Source organism: Dama dama, chromosome 22 (genome assembly GCF_033118175.1).
Source record: "Dama dama isolate Ldn47 chromosome 22, ASM3311817v1, whole genome shotgun sequence".
In the NCBI taxonomy this organism is placed as follows: Eukaryota; Metazoa; Chordata; class Mammalia; order Artiodactyla; family Cervidae; genus Dama; species Dama dama.
In genome coordinates, this window is record NC_083702.1 from 37,792,813 (window position 1) to 37,806,431 (window position 13,619).

The 13,619-nt window shown below is 38.1% G+C and overlaps 1 protein-coding gene across 3 annotated transcripts in view; it reads left to right on the plus strand.

Moving 5' to 3' along the window:
• CCDC91 (coiled-coil domain containing 91) overlaps window positions 1-13,619 on the plus strand; it is a 374,289-nt gene that overhangs the window by 264,005 nt on the left and 96,665 nt on the right. For all 3 annotated transcript variants that reach the window (XM_061125198.1, XM_061125199.1, XM_061125200.1), the window contains exon 11: window positions 10,646-10,822. In XM_061125198.1, coding sequence (XP_060981181.1) covers window positions 10,646-10,822 — 177 coding nt within the window. The remainder of the gene's footprint in view (window positions 1-10,645; window positions 10,823-13,619) is intronic.

The window sequence follows — 13,619 nt, forward strand, 5'->3', positions numbered from 1 at the left end:
ATTTTTAAAGCCAACTTTGAAATAAATCATCTGGGTAGTATATGCATAGATTTTAAATATATGTATGCTAATGTATACATATGTTGACCTGAAATACACCATCAGATATTTGTCCGACAAAAGTACGTTTTTTCAGTATTATGAGAGAATTTCAATTTGGGGTCTGCTAGCATGGCAGGCCACATACAAATTCCCATGTGGCAATAAGAACACTTCAATAGAGAGGAAAGTAAGTTGTAAGGGTTGCAGGAAATACAGGGTTCATGGCTTGTCATTGGCTCAGTCCCTGGCAGGAAAGAAGTGGGGCCTTTCTTCTTCCTCTTGGGCTCTACTATAGTTGCAGGATGTGACAGCTCCCCCTTAAAAGGGTCTCCTGACAGTATTTAATTGATGTTTCTGTTTCTGAATTTTTTTTACATTTTCCCCTTTGATTAAGATCTTTCTCTGAAAACATCACAGATTAAGAATCAGGGTTTCTGGTTTCAGCAGTTTTTGTCCATCATTGTCAGAAGGAAAGTGGTGCAGGTCGGAGAACTATTGCCAATTGCATTCACGTAAGAAGGAGGGGTAGGAGGGAGACATCTTAGGCAGTTTTTATGTAAAGTCCACATGTTATCAAGATTGTAGACATCAGAGATCATCTGAAGTGTTGTATCACTATCATCAAAGGTTTGGTGACAAACTTCTAACAAGCCTGGTCTAGGTATCTAGTGAAAGCTATCTCATCAGATGTCATCGACTTCATTTCCAGGAAGTCTTTACTTTCAGGTCACCAGATGATGTGCATCACTAGTTGGGGTTCCATGCTTTCTTAAGCTGTGTACCGTGAATCCAAGAGTCTATTCCTTGGAGTTTGATAGTGCAGGGGCTAGTTATCAGTGCCCGATAGGGGCCTCTCCAGTGAGGTGAAAGAGCATTCTTCTGGAAGTATATCTTCCAGTAGGCAAATCTCCAGGTGCAAGGTATGATGCTTAAGGTCATCACCTCTCAAGGGTATGTTGTAAGAAGGTTTCCTCTACCAAGGCATAGTTGTTCTTCATGGAAACATGTTCTTCATGGTTGTTCTTAATGGAAACAACTAGGCCTTTGCAAGATTGGAGTATCTCTCCTTTTGTTAGTTTTGGGTCCAAAGAGGCAGTAACCAGGTGCATTGGATGTCTTGTGACTGTCTTGGTGGGTGAGAGTTTAGTTGTGACATTTGGAATGATTTAATTGTGGCATGCAAACTCTTTGGTCCTGCATGCCATAACTGAAGATCCCATATGCCACAAGATCAAAGGCCTTACATGCTGTAACTTAGACCAGGTATGGCAAAATAAATAAATAAATATTTTTTAAGAGGGATGAGCATTATATGAGTTCCAAAAGGGGTGGACCTGGGATTTAGAAAGAAATTTTGCTAACTGAATCTCAGTGTGCTCTGAGTGTATTCAACTAAGCCAGAGGGATTGAGGGTGGTAAGCACAGTGAATGGCCTACTTTCCCTACCTTGCTTAGATTGAAGAAAGCAGTAAAACCTGAATTTTGCAATAAGGAGCTCATGGTCTAAGCTGCAGTCAGCTCCAGGTGTTGAGTTTGCTGATTATATAGAGCGTCTCCATCTTTGGCTGCAAAGAATATAATCAGTCTGATTTTGGCATTGATCATCTGGTGATGTCCATGTGTAGGAGTTTCCCTGGTGGCTCAAACAGTAAAGAATACATCTGCAGTCAGGAGACCTGACTTTGATCCCTGGGTCAGGAAGATTCCCTGGAGAAAGGAATGGCTCCCTACCCCAGTATTCTTGCCTGGAGAATTCCATGGACAGAGGAGCCTGGTGGGTTAGAGTCCAAGGGGTTGCAAAGAGTTGTAGATGACTGAGGGACTAACACTTTGGTGTGCATGTGTTGAGTTGTTTCTTGTGTTGTTGCAAAAGGCTGTTTCCTATGACCAGTGTGTTCTCTTGAAAAACTCTTAGCCTTTGCCCTGCTTCATTTTGTACTCCAAGGCCACATTTACCTGTTACTCCAAGTATCTCTTAAGTTCTTACTTTTATATTCCAGTCCCCTGTGATGAAAAGGATTTCTTTTTTTGGTATTAGTTCTAGAATGTCTTGTAGATCTTCTTAAAACTGGTCAACTTCAGCTTCAGCATTAGTGATCAGGGCATAGACTTGCATTACTATGATGTTGAATGGTTTGCCTTGGAAATGAACCAAGATCATTCTGTCATTTTTGAGATTGCACCCAAGTACTGCATTTTGGACTTTTTGTTGACTATGACAGCTACTCCATTTCTTCTAAAGGATTCTTACCCACAGTAGTAGATATAATGGTGCTCTGAATTATGTTCACCATTCTCATCCATTTTAGTTCACTGATTCCTAATATGTTGATGTTCACTCTTGCCATCTCCTGCTTGACCACATCTAATTTACCTTGATTCACAGACCTGACATTCCAGGTTCCTATGTGATATTCTTTTTTTTTTTAACAGCTTCAGATTTGCTTTCACCACCAGGAACATCCACAGCTGAGTATCATTCCTCTTTTGGCCCAACCTATTCATTCTTTCTGGAACTGTTAATAATTGCCCTTCACTCTCCCGCAGTATCATATTGGACACCTTCCAACCTGGGGGATTTATCTTCTGGTGTCATATCTTTTTGCCTTTTCATACTGTTCATGGGGTTCTCACAGCAAGAATATTGGAGTGGTTTGCCATTCCCTCCTCCAGTGGACCACATTTTTTCAAAACTCTTCACTATGACCCATCCATCTTTGGTGGTCGTGAACTTCATTGAATTACACAAGCCCCTTCACCACGACAAGGCTGTGATCCATTTGTTGGATGATATAGAAAGCAGATGAATTCCAGAAAAACATCTACTTCTTTTCACTGACTACACTAAAGTCTTTGACTGTGTGGATCACACCAAACTAGAAAATTCTTAAACAGATGAGAATAGCAGACCACTTAACCTGTCTCCTGAGAAACCTGTATGCAGGTCAAGAAACAATGGACCTGGACATGGTACAACTGACTGGTTCATAATTGAAAAAGGAGAACACAAGGCTATATATTGTCATCTTGCTTATTTAACTTATATGCAGAGTACATCATGCAAAATGCCAGGGTAGATGAAGCACAAGCTGGATTCAAGATTACTGGGAGAAATAGCAACAACCTCCAGTTATGCAGAAGATGCTACTCTAATGGGAGAAAGTGAGGAGGAACTAAAGAGCCTCTTGATGAGGGGGAAACAGGAGAGTTAAAAAGCTGGCTTGAAACTCAGCATGAAAAATCTAAGATCATGGCATCCAGTCCCATCACTTCATGGCAAAAAGAAGGGGAAAAAGTGGAAACAGTGACAGATTTTCTTTTCTTGGACTCTACAATCTCTGCATACAGTGACTGCAGCCATGAAATTAAGACGCTTGCTCCTTGGAAGAAAGCTATGACAAAGCTAGACAGCATATTAAAAAGCAAGGACATCACTTTACTGACAAAAGTCCATATAATCAAAGCTATGGTTTTTCTAGTAGTCATATGTGGATTTGAGAGGCGGACCATACATAAAGAAAGCTGAGGGTTGAAGAATTGATGCTTTCGATTATGGTGCTGGAGAAGATTCTTGAGAGTCCCTTGGACTGCAAGGAGATCAAACCAGTCAATCCTAAAGGAAATGAATCCTAAATATTCACTGGATTTTCTGGTAAATACACACCAAAAAAAAAAAAAAAAAAATCACTGGAAAGACTGATTCTGAAGCTGAAGCTCCAATACTTTGGCCACTTGATGTAAAGAGCCAACTCATTGGAAAATACCCTGATGCTGGGAAAGATTGAAGGCAAAAGGAGAAGGTGTCAGCAGAGAATGAGATGATAGACTCAGTGGACATGAGTTTGGGCAAATTCCAGCATATAGTGAAGGACAGAAAAGCCTGGCATGCTGCAGTCCATGGACTCGCAAAGGATTGGACATGGCTTAGTGACTAAGCAGCAACAAACAACAAGCACAGTGAAAATGTTTTAAAACCAGCCAAACAGTGCAAACTTGTTGAAGTGCATAGCCAGTAAAATGGACTTCTAGATCACTATGATGTTTGAAACGAGCTCCTCAGGTAGGGACAAACTTTTCTATAAGTATCCTAGCCACAGAAGAGAGAATATCCTATATGTGAGGGGAGGCTTCTTTCAGTTCACTATGAAATCTATAGACCATGAATAAAAGAAGTTCATTAGAGATCCTCACTATTTGAACCACAGCAGGAGCTGCATTTGACTGTGTGGATCACAAAAAAACTGTGGAAAATTCTGAAAGAGATGGGAATACCAGACCACCTGACCTGCCTCTTGAGAAACCTGTATGTAGGTCAGGAATCAACAGTTAGAACTGGACATGGAACAACAGATTGGTTCCAAATAGGAAAAGGAGTACGTCAAGGCTGTATATTGTCACCCTGCTTATTTAACTTATATGCAGAGTACATCATGAGAAACGCTGGGCTGGATGAAGCACAAGCTGGAATCAAGATTGCCGGGAGAAATATCAATAACCTCAGATATGCAGATGATACCACCCTTATGGCAGAAAGTGAAGAACTAAAGAGCCTCTTGAAAGTGAAAGAGGAGAGTGAAAAAGTTGGCTTAAAACTCAACATTCAGAAAACTAAGATCATGGCATCTGGTCCTATCACTTCATGGCAAATAGATGGGGAAACAGTGGAAACAGTGACTGATTTTATTTTTCTGGGCTCCAAAATCACTGCAGATGGTGATTGCAGTCATGAAATTAAAAGACGCTTACTCCTTAGAAGGAAAGTTATGACCAATCTAGATAGCATATTAAAAAGCAGAGACATTACTTTGCCAACAAAGGTCCATCTAGTCAAGGCTATGGTTTTTCCAGTAGTCATGTATGGATGTAAGAGTTGGACTATAAAGAAAGCTGAGTGCTGAAGAATTGCTGCTTTTGGACTGTGGTGTTGGAGAAGACTCTTGAGAATCCCTTGGACTGCAAAGAGATCTAGCCAGTCCACCCTAAAGGAGATCGGTCCTGGGTGTTCTTTGGAAGGACTGATGTTGATGTTGAAACTCCAATACTTTGGCCACCTGAAGAGAAGAGCTGACTCATTTGAAAAGACCCTGATGCTGGGAAAGATTGAGGTCAGGAGGAGAAGGGGACGACAGAGGATGAGATGGTTGGATGGCATCACTGACTTGATGGACATGGGTTTGGGTGGACTCCGGGAGTTGGTAATGGACAGGGAGGCCTGGCATACCTGTTCGTGGGGTCACAAGGAGTCGGACACAACTGAGCGACGGAACTGAACTGAACTGAAGGAGCTGCATTATAGTAATGAGATGGAACCCTGAGACTGTGCCTTTGTTGTTGGTTAAGACAGGAAGAGATTCATCCTCAATCACGAAAAATATTTCTTCAAGCCAACTGAGAGGGAGGACTGGGAAGAGACCCTGTAGTTGCTCAAAACCCTGCAACTGAGAATTGAAAGGACAAGGGAAAGGCTGAGTAGAGGATCGAAAACACTCAAAGTACTTAAATCTGTAACAGTCTTTTCCAGTGGCCTGGCTCTTTGCAATTATAGTAGAAACTGGGAAGGTTTTGGTTTCCTTTAGAAGTCTTCAATTGCTGGATTTGAAGATTACGAAACCTGGTATTCTTCTTTTCCAGTGACTCATCAAGAGTGTGAGAGAGCTGGTTTGCTAGATTAATTAAGTCTGAAGTAGACATAGTTTTCCATTCTGTCCTCGTCCTTTTTACTATACGGGAAGAAAGAGGTCCCAGTCCAGCCTATTAATAATACAGAATTCAAAGCTGCCTGGGTGGAATCAACAATCTGAAGGAAGACCAGAATTTTCCTTAAAAGCATTCTGAAGTTCATTATAGTAGTCATAAAAAGGGTCATCCAATTTTTGTGTGCAATCCTGAATTCTGTTTCAATCGACAGGTTTTGAAAAAGCCCCAGAAATTGCTCAATGAAGTCATCTAATGATTGCCTGACCTTTCAGGATTTTCCCAGTTAGCGGTTTTTATCCTCTGCTGGGCCTGGCCTTAACCAACAAGCATATGAACTAGCTGACATGAGTCAGAGGAACACTGTTGATAAGTTCAAATGACTGTATTAAATTCCTCAGCAAACGTATGAGGATCTTCAGTTTACTTTGAGAAAATATTTTATTATGACTTGCAGTTCAGGTTTAGTTCAGAGAATATAAGAACTTAAAGATTTAACTTCCGGACCCTCAGAAGGCTTAGTTTTACAATAAAAGTTTTGAATATTCCAGAGGAAAATGGGGTGGGGAGAGTTTTAGAGAGGGTAAGTTTGATAGGATAATTACTATGGGATATAGAGAAGGCATCAAGGGCACAGAAAGGTGGGAGGAAGATGGCGCCAGAGGCAGAGTCTGGCCAAAAAGATCCAAGGATGAGAAAAATGGTGCTGGGGAAACTAAGGAAGAAGAGCCTGAGGCTTTCGGAACCATTTCATCTTCCTTTAATTGTTTGTTTGCCTCAGTTAATCTTAAAATCTTATTTTGCAGAGAGGCTATTTTCAGCTTCTTGGATAATGGTGACAAGTCTTCAGATACCAGTCAAAACAGGCATACCACTCTGTTCTGAAAGGTTTTGAACTGTTGTGATCTAATTCAGTTTTAAGGAAATTAAGTTTAGAAATTTCAAAAGTTTCCCATAATGGCCACTGATATTCTAACTTGTCTTTAGTCAGGTCAGTTTTTCTTTTTTTCTTTTCTTTTTTTAAAAAATGAGCATCAGGAGGATTAGAACTATCGTTTTTAAAGATCAGTTTAGCAGGAGTCCCTGTAGGGGGAGTGACCTCAAAATACTTAGGTAAGTGGGATCTCATTTCTCAGAGGTTTTTCTCTAGATTAAAAGGACAATTTCAAACAGTTTAACAGCTTACAGCTCAAACAGCTTGCAAGCTATCACCAGTCAGTTCTAAGGAGACAGCGTGGCCCTGGAAGAGCCAGGCCAAAGGCCTTTTCAGTCAATTTCCAGAGAATAGTCCTTTCCAAAGAATTGGCCAAAGGGTGAAAACAGATACAGTTTCAGTGGAGAAGTCACTATTCCCAGAGGAACAGACTGAAGGCATTTCTAGCCAGCTTCGATGGAAACAGTCTGAACTCAAAAATCAGACTGGAGTGCCAAATGCATGCAGAACAAGACCTTTAGCAGAAATGCAAAACCTTAAAACAGAGTCTGAATAAAACCTGGAGAGCCTCAAACACAAAGAGGGCATGAACTTGGATTTAGGAGAAAGGTGTACCTGCAAAACTCCAATCAACAAGAAAGTAGTGAGTGACAGTGAGTACCACATCTGTTCAGTAGCCCTGGAGTCTTCAGGCATCTTCTCTGATCCCTATGCAGGCCACCAAAATGTTGACCTAAAATAAATAGAATGCCAGATATTTCTCCAGCAATGATGCATCTGTTCAGGATTGTCAGGGAATTGCAATTCAGGGTCTGCAACCATATTATGAGCAAGTTCCCATATGGGAAGGAAGGAAGAAGAAAGGGAAGTTTGGAGGGCCATGGTGAACAGAGTCCATGGTATTTCATTGGCTGAGTTCTCACCGGGAAAGTAGAGGAGTCTTACTTCTTCCTGCTGGGCTCTTCCATGTCACAGCATGTTCTATCTTACGGTCTCCTGACACTATTTAATTGAAGTTTCTGTTTACTAATTTTTTTAATGCAAATAAAGCACTGAGTGTTGCATTTGGGATTTATATTTAAATTTAGCAAACAAATGTTGAAAGTCTCCCATGTACAAATCACTATGCTGGGGTGGAAGTTCAAGAATGAGTATGATTTTGTCTTTTTCTTAAAAAATTTACAATCAAAATAAAAACCTTCCTTATTACTAATAAGGTAAAAAGGATCGCATTAAATTATTATGAGTGCATAGATTGTGTTTCCATGTTGTAGTAGTTTTTAATAGTAAATTTCTTTTGAACTGAGCCTTGAAGGATGACTAACATTCTGAATAGTGAGCTGGAATTTTATTCCATAGAGAAGTAGAGACACATTGAAATTTCCAAGTATAGGCGGGTCATGATGATAACTGATATTAATTTGGGGGAAACTGTAGCAAGAAACTACAATGGCCCCCAACTCCAGTACTCTTGCCTGGAAAATCCCATGAACGGAGGAGCCTGGTGGGCTACAGTCCTTGGGGTCGCGAAGAGTCAGACATGACTGATCGACTTCACTTTCACTTTTCACCTTTATGCATTGGAGAAGGAAATGGCAACCCACTCCAGTGTTCTTGCCTGGAGAATCCCAGGGATGGGATCGCACAGAGTCGGACACAACTGAAGTGACTTAGCAGTAGCAGTAGCAAGAAAGGCCAAAGCCTGAGAAGGAATTAACAGAATGTATCTGAAATCTGGGTAAGAGATAGTGAATGGCAGAAAGAACTCGAGTAGCAGTAGTAACTTGGAAAATAATGAAATAGCCAAATTCTGGAAATAGAAGATGGAATCAACATGTTTGGTATGGATGATATAGGAGATGGCCAAGTTGTGAACTCCCGGAGTATTCATTCAGATCCAGAGAAAGGAAGAAGTTCCAAAGAATTGAAAACACTTAGCAGGATGCATAGAAGAAATATATGCAGCATGCTCTCATGCAAACCAGGAAAAGAGAGGGCTTTACAAAATCAGAAATAATCAACTATGTAGAACATTGCTTGAGGTAATGAAAATAAGATTAAAACAGAACAAAGAATACCATTTGGTATAAACAACATGGAAGGCATTGGTGTACACAGTAAGGGAGTGATTTGAAAGAATTGTGAAATAAAGCAGGAGTTAAAAAAATGATGACTGTCAGCTTTAATGGCTTTTGTCAAACTTGGTTGTGAGCTGAAAACAAGAGAAAAATGGTAACTCTCTTAGGAGTGGGAGGCCCATGGACTTTACTGTGTACCAAAGTATGGTGATTTTCTTGAGGAAAATTCTTAGGCAGCTGTTTGAGTTGCATCCAAAATGGGCTCTTTTTTCATGGAACGCCATTTTACTGAATTACTAGGGTTATACAAACTTTAGTATGTGGCAGACACTTTCTCCAAAATAAGCAGAGTAAGCCCAACACCTTAAGGGAAAAAAAAAACAAAACTGACAGTTTTTGTTGCCAATGATAAAATGAGATTTAAAACAAAAATTAGAAATTTGGAAGATTTATTTCTACTTTTTAATACTTAAAGACTGTTATAATGAGATTGATGGTGGTATGAACAAACGTAACTATTTTGGTTATAATATTAAGAAATGTGTCAATATCTGAAAGAGATGCATAACTCATTGAATCAATATTTTCCAAATAAAATTTAAAAAGAATTCATTTGAACCAGTCCTAATGAGATGGATGAAACTGGAGCCCATTATACAGAGTGAAGTAAGCCAGAAAGATAAAGAACATTACAGCATACTAACACATATATATGGAATTTAGAAAGATGGTAACGATAACCCTATATGCAAAACAGAAAAAGAGACACAGAAATACAGAACAGACTTTTGAACTCTGTGGGAGAATGTGAGGGTGGGATATTTCAAAAGAACAGCATGTATACTATCTATGGTGAAACAGATCACCAGCCCAGGTGGGATGCATGAGACAAGTGCTCGGACCTGGTGCACTGGGAAGACCCAGAGGAATCGGGTGGAGAGGGAGGTGGGAGGGGGGATTGGGATGGGGAATACGTGTAAATCTATGGCTGATTCATATCAATGTATGACAAAAAAAAAATAATAATAATAATAAAAAAATTTAAAAAATAAAAAAAAAATCATCTGTAAAGAATTCATTCAGAAGGTAAGAAAAGATTGTAATGTAACAGTACAAGAAGTTCATTGACGTGATTTTATTTTCCTTATTGCAACTTACCTTTAAGAACTACTCCTTGTTAAGTTTTGGTGTGGAATCAGAAAGAATATCCACAGTGATCTCAACTGGATACATTTAGTATGTATAAAATACATTTTATTTTCTACTTCATATCTTTGTGAGGCTGGGTTGTTCTTATACACTTCAGCAAAAAAAAAAAAAAAAATCATGGCAGATTTAATACAGAACTCAGATATGAGAATCTAAGCTTTCTTCTATTAAGTCAGATAGTAAGGAGGTTTGCAGATATTCTTCTAACTTTTTAACCTTGGAAAATTAGTTATTTTCATAAAATTCATTATTGATATATATTTAATGTTATTAATTTTAATTAATTAGTTAATATGTTTATCTTCTCCTGGTTTAAATATCTAAGGTGGAAAATCTTAATATGTATAACCCATGTAAACAAAACATCTTAGAAGTCCTCTATAGTTTTTAAGAGTGTAACGAGATCCTAAGGCAAAATAGTTTGAAAACTGCTACTTATAAATTAAGGCTTGATTTCTCTGAAGTTTAGAAATACCATGGAAATAAGTTGGTTATTTGTGTAAAACCAAATAATTGATTTTATTTTACAGCAGTTATTACATATGAGTAAAAAAAAAAAAAAGTCAGAAATAAACCCAATAAGATCAAAGTTTTGTGTTTTTTAGGTTAACTCCAGTGTGTCTTATTCAAGGAATTACTGTGGTCACTCACTCAGATGTTTTTGTTGTGGTCATTATTTGTTTTGAAGCTTGAAAAAGAAGTGGTGAAGGATGCAGTTTTAAAAGCTATAGAAGAAGAAAGAAAACATTTGGAAAATGTCCATGCTGAAGAAAGGGAGCTATGGAAGACTGAGCACGCAAAAGATCAAGAGGAAGTGTCTCAGGCAATTCAAAAAGCTGTACAAGAGCAGAGAGAAATTAGTCAGGTTAGTAAAATTAGCTCTTTATGAATATCTTATTTCTTCTAAATTTTCTCAAAATAAAGTGACTTTACTATTATTTTATCTTACTTAAAATCACCTTATTGGGCATAACTATTTTACTTTTGAGTTTAATATTTTAACTGAATAATTTTTAATATATCTGTACTTTTCACTTTTTAATGCTGATAATTTTGCCTCTTTCCTCTATTTTCAAAGAAGTCAGAATCCAAATTAATGTTTAATCACTATAACTACATTGTCTCTTCTTTGAGATGCTTGTTTTCCTTTTTCACAAACACATATGCATATAAAATCAAAGAAAATAATATATATGTGTTGAAAACAGTTTAATTAGATTCATCTGTGCCTAATTTGTGTAGTTATATATCTGTAGTTGGTAGTAAAAGTAGAACCTCACAAATAACCTCTGTAGTCTCATGAAATATACACATATCAACCAATATGGCCTACATTCAAAATATCTTTTGATTACATTAATGAACAGTTAAAAATGCATTAGTTTAATTTTCTGTAATTGAATTTGCATGGTTCTATTAATACTTGCATTTAGTCTTCTCAGGTATGATAACTGAATAAATCTTTCCTCCAACAAGCATAAAAAGCAAAAAATAACATTCATAGAAGCCTTAATGAAGCCCTAGGAAACCGAGTGCTTCTAGTATCTAGGATCAATGTTATATATATATATTTTTAATGTCACTTAAGGTTGTTCTCAAAACACACACCATTTATTATGAAAATTAAACAGATCTGTAAGTAATATCTATCTATGGTAAGAAAACAGTGTAACAGTAATTTTATCTTTTTTTCTTTTCTTTTTTCCACTAGCATAATGATTATTTTCTAATTCTTTCTGTAACCTATGTTAGTGTCACGAATTTATATTGTATATATGTTTAATTGTCTGTCAGTTCAGTTGGTTGGAATTCCATGCCACTAATGTCAAAATCATTGGTTAAATCCTAATTTGAAAGAGTTTACTTAAAATTTTTTTGTGACCACAGACCACTCCTTTAACTTCACAAAGATGTGGGCTGTTAGTCACCGTGAAATTGGGAAAGAGGGCATGAATAAATCAGTACATGTTCATCACCCAAACTAAAAAGCATAGAAGAGTACCCTCCTCTGTGAATTTGTAAGTATTCTTGTCCATAAGAAACATTATAGTATATGACAGATGTTGAAATTTGTTCTCTATAGGCTCATGGTACCATGAGGACAATCCAGTCATGTCATGAATAAATATATTGTGTTTATTTTCTTACAAATAGATGCATATTTTGATAAAGAGAAAAAAAAGTGTTGTGTGAGTGTGTGTGTATGTGTGTATAATTGCCTAGTGGCTGACAGTTGACTAGAGAAGATCTACAACAGAAAGAACAAACAATGTTGCCAGGTAACTCCGATTTTCAGAAGTGAGGCGGTTCTATCAAATGTATTCCAAGTCTTCCTTAAACAGCTCATTACTTTTATTCTCACATGGTTGCAGTAAAAACTACAGTGAAACAACTGGCATTCTCTTAGCCCCTTAAAGCTTCACCGTCCTATTGTAGAAAGTTGACAAATTACTTTTCTTGGGAAGCAGATGGAGCTTATGTATCTTTTATCTACTTTACTTAGACCAGCAGGATAAGCCAGTAAGTTGCCATGTTCAAACTTTGGTGTTTTACATTAATAATTGAAAAGACCGCCTGAAATGTTCCAGGGACTGTACTTATTTCTGAGGATATAGTAGTGGGGAGAAAAAAAAATCCCCTTCCTTCTTGTAAAGAAAACTCACAGGAAACTATTAAAGGTGTAATAAAATGTGAAGTAGTGATCAGGGTCATGAAGAAAAATGAAACTGTCTAGGAAGCTAAAAGTGAGGAAACCAATGTATAAATAGTGTAATCAGGTAAGGACTCTAAGGAGGTATAGCATTTGAGCCGAGACCTGCATTGAAGTGAGTTTACTTTGAGACTAGCAAGGGGAAAAGAGTGTTTCAGGCATGGAGAATAGCAAGTGTAAAGGCTTAGGCAGAAAGATGCTTGTGAAAGTGAAAGTTGCTTAGTCATGTCTGACTCTTTGCAACCCCATGGACTATACATACAATCTATGAAATTCTTCAGGCCAGAATACTGGAATGGGTAGCTGTTCCCCTCTCCAGGGGATCTCCTCAGCCCAGGGATCAAACCCAGGTCTCCCACATTGCAGGCGGATTCTTTACCAACTCAGCCACGAAGGAAGCCCAAGATTACTGGAATGGGTAGCCTATCCCTCCATCTAGCAGATCTTCACAACCCGGGAATGGAACCAGGGTGTCCTGCATTACGAGTGGATTCTTTACCAACTGAGCTACCAAGGAAAGATGCTTGGTGTAATTAAAACTGTATGGCACTGCTATGGATATGGACAGATACAATGACCAATGGAATAAGATAGAATATAGAAAGGGACACAATTTTTTTTTCTATAATTTACAAATTTTTAGTCTGGGTTCCATAGAAAGGGACCCTAGACAGTCTGTGAACTTACTAAAATTATGCAAGAATTGTGTATATGTGCAGATTTTTCTGCAGAGATACTCTGTAGCATTTATTAGATTCTCAAAAGTATTTTATTACTAATTAACCCAGACAAGATTAAAAATACAGTCATCTTTTAGTATCTGTGAGGGAGTGATGCCAGGGCCCATCATTAATACCAAAATCTGCCAACTCTCAAGTTCTAAAATCAGACCTCACTACCACAGTTCTGCATCTGCAGATTCAAGCAGTCATGATCATGTATGTGTTTACTG